This window comes from Dryobates pubescens, chromosome Z (genome assembly GCF_014839835.1).
Source record: "Dryobates pubescens isolate bDryPub1 chromosome Z, bDryPub1.pri, whole genome shotgun sequence".
In the NCBI taxonomy this organism is placed as follows: domain Eukaryota; kingdom Metazoa; phylum Chordata; class Aves; order Piciformes; family Picidae; genus Dryobates; species Dryobates pubescens.
The window spans coordinates 37,909,731-37,923,388 of record NC_071657.1 but is presented as its reverse complement, the minus strand read 5'-3'; the positions used below and the strand labels follow the sequence as shown (position 1 = coordinate 37,923,388).

Genomic DNA, 13,658 nt, shown 5'->3' with positions numbered 1-13,658 from the left:
TTGGAGTTTGCTATAAAAAGAGAGTGAAGCTTTTCTCAGTGTAATACCTCAGGTTCACGTAATTGAAAGACTGTACATAACATCAAATCATTGTCATCATCATTTACAAAGTGGAAAAAGAGATGCAAGTTAGAACACAGTAGCTAGTCAGACCCCTTTGTAAAAGAGGGTTTATTGGCCTGTAGTTATACTTTTGTTGAGTACTTCTACACCTTTTTTCTTGTAGAGCTATAGAAAACAAAATCAGAAGAAAGCATTTTAAAAAACCCAGTGTAATCTTTGAAAAATGATCTGGCACTAACTTTGAATGCAGTCTAGTGAGGTATCTAGAAATTGTCTTTGTGGACTTGGATGACTCTCAAACTCTTCCACGTTTCCAGGCAATTTTTCCCAATGACTTCATTATTGTAGTTAGGCTACTGCTCACCTTCCCACGTAGAGAAATTGCAAATTCTGTTTAATAAGGTTTTTTTTACATAAACTTGCTAATGCATAAATAATGAGCATAAATGCAGAGTCTTTTGCAAGCTGGTTCGCACTGCTTGTTTTAACAACTTTCAAGGGAATCTTTGTTCATTAACATCATATGACATAGGTGACTTAGAAGCCACATCTTTCCCTTCTCCTCCCTCCCAACCCCCATCTGAAATAACTGATTGTTCCATCTCCTTTTCCCAGAATGCATATACAGCCACAGCTATCAACAGCACCAACTTCTGCACCTCAGCAAAGGATGCCTTTGTTATTCTGGTGGAAAATGCTTTGCGAGTGGCTGCCATAAACACAGTTGGGGATTTTATGCTGTTTCTAGGAAAGGTATGTCGGCTGTGTACAGTTGGTGTGGAGCTATATAGTAGCAACCTTTGCTTAACAAAGTCTTGCACTCAAAATACAAAATGCCTTAAACATCCTGTTTCTTAGCATGCACTTTATCACATCTAGCTGCATTATGACATGACTGTCCAGGATACAGAGGATAAAGAGGTGATCCACTTACGTTAACTAAAATCATTAGGAAGCAGTAGCTGAAGATGACGAGTTTGGGGCTTTTGGTTTGGTTTTGGTGGGGTTTTTGTCATTTTCTTTTCCCAGAGAGTTGAGAAAATTAATTAGAAGTTCTAAGATTTGTATTGGTTTTGTGATTAAAAAGTAGGATTGCAAGGAACAGAAGCTTTTCCTCTAAATTCTGTTTAATAAAAGCACTCCAGGTATATGTTGGAAATTGACGCATTGATCACTGTTTTTGACAAAATTGGACTGGAACATAGTACAGAAGCCTGCTGTCATGAACTGCCAGTTTAAGGAACTTAGTTACTACTCTGTACTAAGTACTCTGAGAATTCAGAGGAGACGAGAATATTGGCTCTGGTCAGTCAGCTGTTTGGATCTCCAAACGATGAAAACGCACTTCATGGAAATTTAGTCTAGTGAATTATTCCTATCATTTGAAGAATTTTGTGCCATTATTTATTAGAACTATTAACACAAATCCACTTTTATCACTTCTACCTAAGCATCTGGACACTGGTTGGACCAAACCATCTTCCTTCTTATGTTCCTCTATGTTTATTAATACATAGTACAGTGGGCTGAATTGTTAATCTAGTAATTAGGTGAATAAAATGTGACAAGAAATAAACACATAATAAAGATGTAGGTACTTGGGAGACCATGAGTCTTGCAGGTGTTATGGAAGATTCTGAGAAGTGTTAGGAGACATCTTTCTGAAAATATATTGTTTGGGTTATTAGGGAAATGGACAGAAAACAGAAAAGTTGAAGTGAACAGTGCAGCATGGAACAAATACTGTCAATTTGAACTGTGCTGCCAGCCTCTCTCCTCTACCAGTCCATCTTGGTATTTACATAATACAGCAAAACTGACCTATTTTAGAATTTCATGTTTAGCTGCAATTCATAATGATAGGTGCAGAACTCATGAAAATGTTGAGTGGACACAACAATTGTTTTAGTCCTTCTGAAAGACCGGATTGGTATCTCGTGAAACTTCTGTTAGGACCTCATGCATGGTGTAGGTTTTTTTGGAGACTGTTACATGAAGTGTCTCATGTGACTTCTGATCTACCTTCTGCTGTGTGGAGATGACACAGAGATCAGACAAGTTTGGAAGTGGTATCCCTCAGCAAAATGAAAAACATACCTTCCTCCTAAGACCTATCTTCTTTCCTCTGCAACCGAAAAAAAAAAGTAAATAAAAAAATTACATGTTAATTGATTGGTAGCATCAGCTTCTGGGGTTTTGGAGTTATTTTTTACAGCAGTATTCTGCAACACTAGAATTATGACAGCAGGTTACAAATATAATGTGCTCTGAAAAATACCTTTTTTGTTGAAGGATGTGTTTGAAACAATTCTGATTTGTGCATGCTGGGATAGATAAAATGTCATCTGTGGTTGGCAGTGTGGGAAATCCAGGAGGGAAAGCTGTCATTACCACTAGGTTCTGTAACCTGTAGTTCTAGTTTTGCTCGGCAGAGCAAGAAGCACATAGGTTAAAAAACCTAAATCATACCAAATGAAAAATATTAAAAGACTTCTGCCATCAGAGTTGTCTCATGTTTTCTTCTTCAGGTCCTGATTGTTTGCAGTACAGGTTTGGCTGGGATTATGTTGCTGAATTACCAACGAGATTATACCATCTGGGTGCTGCCACTCATCATTGTCTGCCTCTTTGCATTCCTGGTTGCTCACTGCTTCCTTTCCATTTATGAAATGGTTGTTGATGTCCTTTTCTTATGTTTTGCCATCGATACAAAATACAATGATGGGAGCCCTGGGAGGGAATTCTACATGGATAAAGTTCTCATGGTGAGTTTCCACTTGCTATCTAAATCTAAGGATGTTACTCCACAAAATAGGTATTTTGACAGTGGAATGAGCTGAGTTTAGTATGGTAATTTTTTACCTGGGTTAACCATGCTTCATGGCTTGATCAGCAAACAGTGTGGTATGATGAGCATTATCAGGTAAGTAATGATGCTTCCTTCCCATGGCATCACTGGTATTTGCTGGCTGTTATATGAGCACTGATTGTACAGAGTTTTCTTTGGTATCATTTCTTGTAAGTGATACAGTGCAGAATGGAATAAAGCCAGACAAGGATAAAGTCTTGGGTTTTGTGCTTTGCAGAGCAGGATCTGTCTAGAGATGTGAAAGGAAACAATAGTTATTCTACTCCCCACACAGACAGTGACCACACTGGGGTTTGTCATCTTTCAGGCAGACAGCAACCAGAATTTGAGTCTTGGTCTGTCGTTCACAAAAACAAAAGGTTTTATGTTCTGTCCTGGAGTCTAGATGCTGTATCAAGGCCCTCTTCACAATTCAGTTTCTACTTGTTTCTTCCATCTTATTCCTTGATCAATCTAGCTAGAGACCAACATGTAAAAATTCTGCTTCTCAAGCCTTCAGTTTGTTATCAAGTAGGTAATTTTTCTGACAGTGTTTTTAAGTGGCAACTGTAGGATATGTCCCTGTAAGATGTACCCTCATGTGTAGGCTGGGGGAAGACTCTCACCACTTCTTAGCATAATTTTTTTTTCTGATTACTTGTTGAAAAACCATGCCAAGAATTTAATGTTAAATATTTTGTAAAACACTACAGAATTTAGAGTATATAATAAATAAAGCAGTAGCTGATGACTTGCCTTTTAGCACAGAGTGAAATGCACCATGCTGTTTCAGAAGACAGCACAGATAAGCCATAAAAGCATTGCAGACTTTCTTAGTCAGCTGTTATTACCAAACACCAGAAGTTAAAGTTTACTGAAATTTGCTATAGAGTGCTTATTTTGAAGAGAAAAATAGTGTACAAAATTTAATCAGCAATCTTTGTGAATAGATGTTAGTGATTCAGCGAAAAATTTAAGAGTTTGTTTTGATGGAAGTTAGGAAAATCAAAAAGACCTTGCAAGTAATTATATCGAAGTGCTCCCGTTTTAGCATCACACACAGTTCAGAGGATAAGATGTAGTAACTAGGATCTCTGGGGTTGTTTTTTTGTTTTGATTTTGTTTGTTTGTCTGGTTGTGTTCTGGTTTGATTGTTTTGGGGGGGATTTGTTTGGTGTTTTTTTTTTCCTTCTTAACCACCCTCCTACCTTCCTTCCCCATAGAGGAGTGTGTTGTGTGATAAATGTAAAAGTTGTGACAGCACATAAGGCAAGTACCCGCATGGCTTCCAGAACTGAGGGAGACTCTTGGTGCTGTTTAGCAGACTTTTTTGGTGCTTGTGTACAAGTTTAAGCAAGAGAAGTAGGAGGAACAAATTGTGTGGACATTTTGAGCAGTTACATCTTGAAGATTGGATGTTTGGAGTCTACTCTAAGAAAGCACTTTTTACTTCATTGCTGTTTTTCAGGAGTTTGTGGAGAATAGTAGGAAATCTATGAAAGAAGCTGGCCGAGGAGGTGGAGCTGAGGGCAGAGAGCTGAAACCAATGGTAGGTGCAGATGAGGAGGTGGCGATCCTCCAAGAATTTCACTTTTACTTCTTCTCCCTCTTTGTCTTTACTGACTGCACTTCTTCAGGAGAAGTTTTTGTTCTCTGTATCACTCAAGATGTTCTGCTTTTTCTGTTTGTGAGCTTGCCTATCACCTGGATGGCAGAGTTTTTGTCACAGCTGAGACCATCTCCTGTAAAAGTAAGATGAAAGGAACTGTGTCATACAAAACAAACACAATATTGTTTCATTAGGATTAGTAGTGTGTGCTATGTGGTTTACACGGATAGCCCCAGCTTCCAACTGCTCTCAAAATAAAATGGCTCTGGAATTAATTGGGCGATTTTGACTTCAGTCTTCTTTTCAGCCCAGAGCTGAACGATTTTCGTTCCTTTTATGTTCACCATAAAAGCCTGAAGAACACTACTGAGCACATCCATTGTTGCAAAGTAGGGCCAGGCATTTAAAGCTGTCACTAAATTATTTTACACAGTGCCAAGGAATTGGACACAGAGATTCCTTTCAACCTGCTCAAATGACATTTCTCCTAGTTGTTTGTTTTTATTGCCAACTACTTACGTTGCTTGTCTCTTGTGTGCTCTTTCCATCTCACACTGTCAGATACACAGGCAGTGAACAATGCATCATTTATGCTTCTGCAGCCTGTTTTACTTATGGTGTGCCTGTTAGGAAGGCATTGCATGTCTGAATAGCCTGGAATAAGGAACAGCTATACATGGTACAGATAACAGATAGGAGGATGAGTTTGGAAGGTGAAGAACTGAGAGCATATGATGGAGAGCCAGGCTGGGCAAGGTATGACTTGTCATCATGCAATATATCTTTGTGAAATAAAAATATTTTTCCATCATTACTTTCTCAGAGTATTGGGGGCCTGACTCAGTTCTTTGCTATGGGGACAATTTTTTTAACCTAATGGAATCTAAATAAATGTATCCTAACAGTAGCCCTTTTTTTCCCCTCAATAATGATATGTGAAGTCATGTTGCATGAGCATTTTTTGACCAAGCTGGGTTCCTGCTGTAGAGTGGATAGATGTATATAGCTTTGTGTGTTGTGCTATTTCATTACAGCAGACCAGTTTTTAGATTTGCTTATGCCTAAATGCTGCTGTGTTTATACATCTAAAAAACTAATTATATGCTCATTTACTGTTTCTTTTGGGAGTAATTCTAGCTGTTCAAACAGACGCTAGCGTTGGGCATTTCAGAGTGGTCAAATGCTGTAAACAAAGCTGCTATTGACATGATTTAGAATTTGGTACACAAACCCTTTAGTCATATGCCAAAAAAAAAAACAAAAAACAAAATCTGAGTCCAAATTTTCATTATGATAACCTCTAATTCAAACATCTGGTTTACCTTACGTGGTTTTCCACTTACACTCTCATTGACTGCTAGCACAGACCACTGCTTCTGCTTTCGTACTTGACTGCCCAAAGCTTGAATTGCTAAAATCTTTTTATCACTCCCTTTTGTAAAGGGCAAACCATGTACTTCTATGTCAAAGGTGGTCTTGTTCTTCTAGGGACTTGACTTTAGCTGCTTGAGCCTGGCACTGGCTGAAAGTCCTCCTAGGACTGCTGGAGAAGGTGCTGAGCACTTGGGGCTTAGCCCGAGTGTCACCTGCTGAATTACTCCCAGTTCTGCTGCTCACGTGATTGTCTTGTTTGAAATTGATTTGGCCTTGTTTTCTCAAGTGATCTTCCGTTCTCGGGTGTACAGCTCAAGCTGGGTAGACTCTGACATACTAAGATCTCACTTCCTCACAAGGATGGGACACAGCAGTTACCTCCATGAAATTTCTGATACCTTTCCCCAAAGCACTGATAAAAGGCCTTAGTTGAATCTGGAATAGGATAATTCATAAATCTGTTCTGTACTAGTAGCATTTACAGTCCTGTAATTCAGTGTCTGAAAATTAGATTAGTTTTTGGTTTTCTTTCTTTCTCCCTGCTCTTCTTTAAAAAAAAAATAAATAAAAAAATCTTTACTGTTTTGCATGAATCTGCTTGAAGTGCAGATACTTCTTAAACGTGACAATTAGTTCTAGAAGTGCAATGCCCTGAGTGCAGATGTATTTTAAATAGGTATTAATAGCAGGGATGAGGAAACATATAGGACTTTCTGTTCCTGTATCAAGGCACAAGGAAAAAAGCCCAACCTTTTCACGTCTTTATGGTTTCTAGCAATCCCTTTGATTCAGTTTCTCCTTGTCCTTTGGCATTTGTCTAAGACTATACTGTATGACTTTGTTTTCTAGGCCTCTGGAGCAAGTTCATCTTGAAACTAGCCAGCCATATTGGAACCCATTGACATTCCAAAACAGTATATATATATACATATATACATATATATATATATATAAAGATATAAATAAACAGCCAAAATCAGAGAAAAGGAACAGGGATTTAATACTTTTTTTAACAATTATTTTTGTGAAACATGTACTCTTTTCATACGGGTGGCTTTTACAAGCAGCTTTATCATTGTTCCATTTTTTAAATTACTCATTGTGGTCATGGAAATGTCGATTCTTATCTGCTTGATATTTTACAGTCTGGAGGAAGTGTCGTTGTAAAGATAATTTGAAATGGTGAATGAGTTCAGAGACAGATTTCCCATGACACTGATGATCTGTTTAGAGTTTTACTTGTTTAGTTTGTTTGAAATTGCATTACATTCATGACAGTGACACATAAGGAAAACTTTCAAATCAAGAAATGTCTCGAATTTGATTTTTCAAAGAGTGATTTCAGTGAGAGTTCATTCAGTTCAAATGGGTTTGTAAGCAGTCATTTTACTTTACAGCCCTGGAAGGGCGCAGTTTTGTTTATCAGTATCAGATATCACAATAACCAACTCCTCAGGTATTCAGAAGTGTGGGAGCCCTTGCATCTGCTGTTAAACAGAAACTACAAAATGGGGACAGGCGATTTTTATATGCAATTATCTTCCTGGTTTACCCTACTTACTGTTCATACACATTGCCCTCTCTCCTCCCTTTGAGTTCAGTAGCCTCATTCACACTTCAGCAATGCTCCTTTGAAGGGTATGGATTCTCCATGTGAGCAATTGGAATAACAGGTTGTTAAAGCTTTGTCTTAGCCATACTCATGATTAATTCATGACTAAATATAAAGATGTTGAGGATGGGAAGAGAGGTGAACTGTACTTCCGTTACAGAAAAGTACTCTATGTTTCATTTCATTCAATGCCAGAGAGCTTTGGAAGGTGGAAGGGACCATTCCTTGCCTGTTGTTTCATCCATATTTGATTGTACTGTAGTGTGTTGCTAGAACAGAAAAGGGCAGAGAAGCTTTTCTTTGGAAGTGTAACTGCCAGGATAGTTATATAAGGTTAGCAAATAATGGCAAGAGAAGATGCTTTTTTAAAAATTATTATTGTTAGATACTTACATTTCTTTTCCATCTGGAAGCTCACCAGACACGGACACTAGTATCAGTTGTTCAGCATATTGTAATGGTAAATGCTTAGGAGAGTGTTTGCTGAGAATTCATGATCTGTCTATGCTATATACTCCTTTTGTTACAATTTTTTTAAAAGAACTATTTTTGTTAATGTAAAGTTAATATTTCAGAGCAGACTTTTTAAACTTATTGCACTAAATACAAGCTCTGTACAAACAAATAAATAATGCCTCAGTGGTTCTATCACTCCATGCAAGAACACCTTTTGAAAGAGAAAAGCCCTTCTATAGAAGCTTTGTGATGGAGTGGAAGAGGTACATCCAGGTAGAGACATGCACAACTCGTGTTGTCAAGGTCTAGTAAGTAAGCAGTTATCTGTGCTTCCTTTCAGAGGATCAGATTTTTAAACTGCTGATGAAGGTTTAAGAAAACACATAGTATCATGTAGCTCACCAGTGCTCTTACCTTTTTGCAGTAGTGAAATACTTCACTTCTGCTTCTAGAAGTCATCTGATAAATTTGTTTAGTTTCCTTTTAGTAAGCCAATTAAAAGGATTTGCTCTTTTCATGTCACAGAACCCAAACTACATGAAAGGTATGAAAATAAAGATACATTTAGAAATTATAGCTGCTAGGGAGTCAGTGAGACAGAATTATACAGACCTGCAAGCACTTAGATGCTCATTCAAAGGAACCTTATCAGTAAGCAACTGGTATGGTATCTGCTGTCAATGTTGTAAGTTACGCATCCACATAAGAGCTAACTGGACTGGAGCTTCAACCTAGGGATTAAAGCACTGGTGAGGCCTCTCAGTGAAATTTAGAGGTCAAACTATCTAGAAGCAGCACTGGAGCATCCTTTAATTCATGGAGAGGAGGCATCCCTGCTCTTCCAGTGTCCAGACAGCAGTGGCACTGAACAATGATATTTGTGTAGATTAGTGGGGTTTAGCAACAGGAGATTAATTCTATAAACTGGACTGTCGAGATTAATTCTATACACTGGAGTGCAAGGCTAAGAGACTTACCATATGTCTGTTGCTTCCTGAGAAACTAACTTCCATCTTGTGAGGAAGTTATTGGAGGTGCTTTGATGGAAGCCTTGCATTCTGGTCATTTTGACAACCAATTTCTGCCATGACCAGTTCCACAAGTTTGTGTTCTCTGCTGGTTTGAAGTCCTGAGCGGGGGCTTTTCTCTGTAATTGCAACTAGGACTGCAGTTGGAAACAAATTTTGTATTTTTGTATGACTTGACTGTGCACCATTTTTATAGCAGTTTATCCTGTTTTAAAAATAAATTTGTTTTATTTACATGGTGTTTAGAAGATACAGGCAACACTTTTCTATGGGTAGTTGTAATGTTTAAGTGAGAAATCTATATCATTACAAAGTTCTTAATAAAAATTGTGTGCACCATGCTTGAGTGTATATCTAGCATGCAGAGCTTTTTGGTCATGCCAAAAAGGCATTCTGTCTACACACAGGATTTCCAGTGGCCCTTTAAAGCTTGTGAATGTCCTTGGAAGTTCATTTGCAACCAGACTACAAGCTGCCCTCTTCCAGCTCTGTCTTGTGAAAGGAGATAAGCACAGGACTGAATTCTGAAGAGACAACTTTTCAGGACAAATTTAGACTGTTTTCCTTCCCCAGTGGGGATAGTGGAGTAGGAGAACACTTTATGTGTAAATCCCTAGTTGGCAGTAGAGGTGCTGGGGTCTGCCAGTTATGATGGATTAAATAACTTTTTTGTTGCCAGCTGGCCATTAAAGCCAGTGCTTTGTGGGAAGCTGTCTAGACTAACTAGAGAGTGATGCTGCGCTGGGAATAATGCTGCAGGAGGAGCAGAAGAGACAGCTGAAACAGAGAAATCATCTGCTTGGAAAGTCCACTGAACCAAATAGTGCTTGAGAACTGGAGATTCAGGCTGGACAATGTGGATTTAAAAACCAAGTGGATGGGATTACTGGTTCCCAGCATTTGGTTTCTGCAGACGTTCTGCATCATAGCCCCTGATCAGCTAGGTTTTGAAGGAAAAGACCATGCCATTCAATAAATAACTTCCTTTTTTCCCCACACTATTTTACTCTGGTTTATTTGGCATTTGAGCAGCAGTGTGTTGTCTTTATTGCTTCTTCCAGCCCTAGGTAATTTTGGGGGGTTCTTTTAGCTCTCATTTCTGTGTTGCTTTTTCAGCAAAGGAGTGCCAAGTTGCAAAGTGTCCCCTTTGTCACACTGATCTTAGCACATGCCATCTCACACATGCCTTCTCACCTTCCTGAGGCAATGATTCAAGATACAAGCTGAGGATTGGTTTTGGGGTTTGTTTTTTTTGTTTGTTTGAGGGGTTTATTTGTTTGGGGTTTTTTTGTATGATACCACTCCAGTACTGCACTTGCTGTGGTTAGGAGTGCACTTCTACAGTTTCAGTGCTGCTGCACAGCTGGACCAAAAATAGGGTATGGTCAGCTTAAAATTGCTTCTTCAGCCTTCCAGTAACTCACATTCACACTCCCGGCTGACAAAACCAAGATGGGAGTTTTACATTCAGACTTAGCTTAGAATGGTAAGTGAAGGACTTTCTGCATTAGGAAAGCATGTCCTGGTAGGGAGAACTTAAACTGGAAATCCCAGTTACGCATTGTGGAGAACTGTCTGGGGCTGACATGTAATTCCCTACTCTGTTGCTTGCTGAGTTCCTACAGCAGGGTGGGAGAAAGGATTGGAAGGACAAAAGCATCAAGATAAAGACAGATGATTAAGTAAAGGGACAAAAAGAAACACAAAGTGATGCAAAGGCACTCACCACCTCCCACCGGTCTTATTGCTAAGCATGACACTACATGTTTGGAATTATTTTTGTGTCTGTTCAGGTCAGGTGTCCAGACTGTGTGCCCTCCCAATCTCTTGCCCAGCCCCAGCCTGCTCTGCTGTGGTGGCAGAGTGAGAAACAGAGAAAGCACTACTCAGCAACAAGTAAAATATTGTGTTATCAACACTGTTTTGGTCTAAAACACAGAACCGTTTGGACTGCTGTGAATAAAATTAGCTCTGTCCCAGCCCAACCCAGTACACAGGTCCACTTACCCTTGCATTTCTGTACAGCACCTTCTCAGGGTGGTTACTTCTTTCTGAAAGGGCTTTTTTCGCAGCAGGCAGTTCACCTGCTTCACAGTGCTCCTTTTCATGGAGGGAACAGGGGATGCTAGCTCTTACTCTTTCAGCACAAAATGGGGATATAAAGCAAAAATGAGCCCTTTCTGTATCAGTGTTCTGGCAAGTGAGCAGCCAGTGTTGGAGACAACATATTTAATCTGCCCTCAGGGCATGCACTTTAGCAGTTTGCTCTGAGTGGTTACGATGTATTCTGTGAATGTATGTTATAGAGTCAGAATAAAATGCATGTAGCAGACATATTCTCATATTCTCATCCAGTGATCATTTTGTTCTGAGCACATATTATATGCTGTATTGAACATGGCACAGTCATTTTAAGAAACACTTAAGATTTAAAAGTAGATACCCAACAGCTTTCCTGTTTTTTAAATCATGGCTTTGCCTGTGCAGATACTGTTTACTAAATCTAAACATCACTAGTCCATTGTTTCTTGAGCAGCTTGTGTGTCACATTATCACCACAAAAATCCCATTTCATCTTTGTGAAAAACAAAAACAAAACCCTTGTGTTTCCCAAGACAAACCCCAACAGACTTACTTGAAGCATTCTTTACACACATTTGTTGGAATGATGGAAGTTTACTCTAAATATTTAATTTTAAAATGCTTGTTGAAATACTTAATCTCTACTGTTATTTCCATCACAAAGAGATTATGGAGACTAGTAAATTTGTATTTCTTGTGTTCTGTACCAAATACCGTTCTCAAGGTATTCTTTTATATTTAGAGAGGTGAGAGAAGAGAGATCTCTTGTGATATGGGTCATGTATAAAAGGCAGATTTTCTGGTCTGGGATGAAGCTGTGATGTGTCTTGCAGTGTTTGCAAGCTGTTGCAATCAAGCCAAAGCTCTTCAGAGACATTAGCACTATAAGAATATTTGTAGGGACAACAGGCAGCATGAACACATCTGAAAGTACCCATTGTGGGGCAAAACTATCTGGCATTCATTTGACAAAGATCTGTTTAAAAAAGAACTAGCATAAACCATCAGGTTGCTCTCCCCTGCCTCAATGAGGTCAGATCGCTATTTGTGAATACGATGAGCAGAATTTGGTGTTTCAAGCATTGTATAGGAACACGGGACTCCCTTTAGAACCACGGCTGCAAGAATTCCGAGAAGTACCAGCTGACGTTAGCAGAACTGGGATAATTCCAGTGACAGCTCTGACCTCTCCGAGTACGTAATGGAAGACACTGGCAGCATAGTTGGATGCCGTTCCCCAAGCACACCCCCTCTGGCTTGAGGCAAGTAGGGGCAGCTAGGGACTGTTTCAGAAACGTTTTGTGAGATTAGGAGGCTGATTATCCCTGAAACCCAGCAGCAGTTGGGCACTGACTGAAGTTCCCATGAAATTAATAATTTTAAACTCTCAAATAAACACTGTGAGTGCTCCAGCCTTAGTATTGGTTGGGTCCCTCACTGCTCAAACTGAAGAGGGATAGTACCTCCCATTAACAGTGACACAGACAGTGGGATAGCAGTGTCTCCTATGAGAGGGAGGAAGGAGAAAACAGGAAGAGCTTTTTTTTTTATTCTAAGGTCAGCCAGAAAGCAGCTGCCAGAGGTTAGGTGGAGCCAGGGAGTGCAGGCTTGCAAGTAGACAATGCTTGCGAGATCTTTACAACTAGTTAAGAATATTCACATTCTGAGTCACAGACATCTCGCAGCAGCATCCCTTGTGCCATGCTTTTATTTTGCTCTGGAGCTCTTCAGAGCAAGAAAAAAGGTGAGATCCTATACCTATAGAAAGGCTTTATTTCTATATGATATATTGTGTTGCTGATGGTAGCAGCTGGCCAAAGGAAAAAAAAAAATAAGTTTTGAACAGATTTTAAAGGCTTGACAGTACTTGCATTGTCATAGTCCCTCAAAGCTTCATCTGGAAATAAATTTTTCATCCTCTTTTCATTCATACTTCTAACAGGGCAATCAAACCCCTGGACTGGCTTAGTGTTTTACATTGAATCAAGATCAACTAACAAGTGCTCCTTTTTCCAGTGGAATGCCACCTCCTTTAGGAAATGGGAAAAGTAATTGTGACACTGTTCATTGTTGTCTTGAGAACGTGAAATGTTTCATACTGCAAGCTGTGTATGCAGGAAGAGAAGGGAAATTAACAGTGCTGATCTAATCTTAGATTTTCTGTGTAAACTGACATTGTGCCAGGATACTGATGCAAAACTGTATTTTAAGTCTAAGAAATGTATAGATTTTTTAATGTATCAAAATAAAGTTTTTCTTTTTAAGTAAGAAAGAAATTTCTCTGTCTTCCCTGTTGAGTGCTAAGCCCTGGTTTTCTTTTCAGGAATACTGCCTCGTGTCTGTAAAAGCAAGCAGACCCCATCCAAATCTTAGCTCAAGCTTTGTTCTGCTCTATGCCTGCCCTTTAGCTAAGTATCTGCAGTAGTCCTAGGCACACCTTCTCACCTTGCTCTGTCCTGGTGCCAAGAAAACCTTAGTGATGCTAACGATTTGCTGAGTTGGATGAGGTGAATAGGGGTTTGTACAACAAAGGTGAGGGGTTTTGCTGTCTTTCTTCTCTCTAACCAGTTTCCCTTCAGTTTCTTT

The 13,658-nt window shown here is 39.2% G+C and overlaps 1 protein-coding gene across 9 annotated transcripts in view; it reads left to right on the top strand.

The window, feature by feature from the left end:
- Positions 1-13,337, top strand: part of SLC44A1 (solute carrier family 44 member 1) — a 77,218-nt gene extending 63,881 nt beyond the window's left edge. For 2 of the 9 annotated variants that reach the window (XM_054177910.1, XM_054177912.1), the window contains 4 exons: positions 679-816; positions 2,592-2,828; positions 4,380-4,661; positions 6,009-6,411. In XM_054177910.1, coding sequence (XP_054033885.1) covers positions 679-816; positions 2,592-2,828; positions 4,380-4,661; positions 6,009-6,113 — 762 coding nt within the window. In that variant the 3' untranslated portion in view covers positions 6,114-6,411. Of the gene's footprint in view, positions 1-678; positions 817-2,591; positions 2,829-4,379; positions 5,348-6,008; positions 6,412-6,743; positions 7,645-13,014 lie in introns of those variants that run through there. The other 7 variants (XM_054177914.1, XM_054177916.1, XM_054177917.1 and 4 more) reach the window with 7 other exon arrangements.
- The last annotated feature ends 321 nt before the right edge of the window (positions 13,338-13,658 follow it).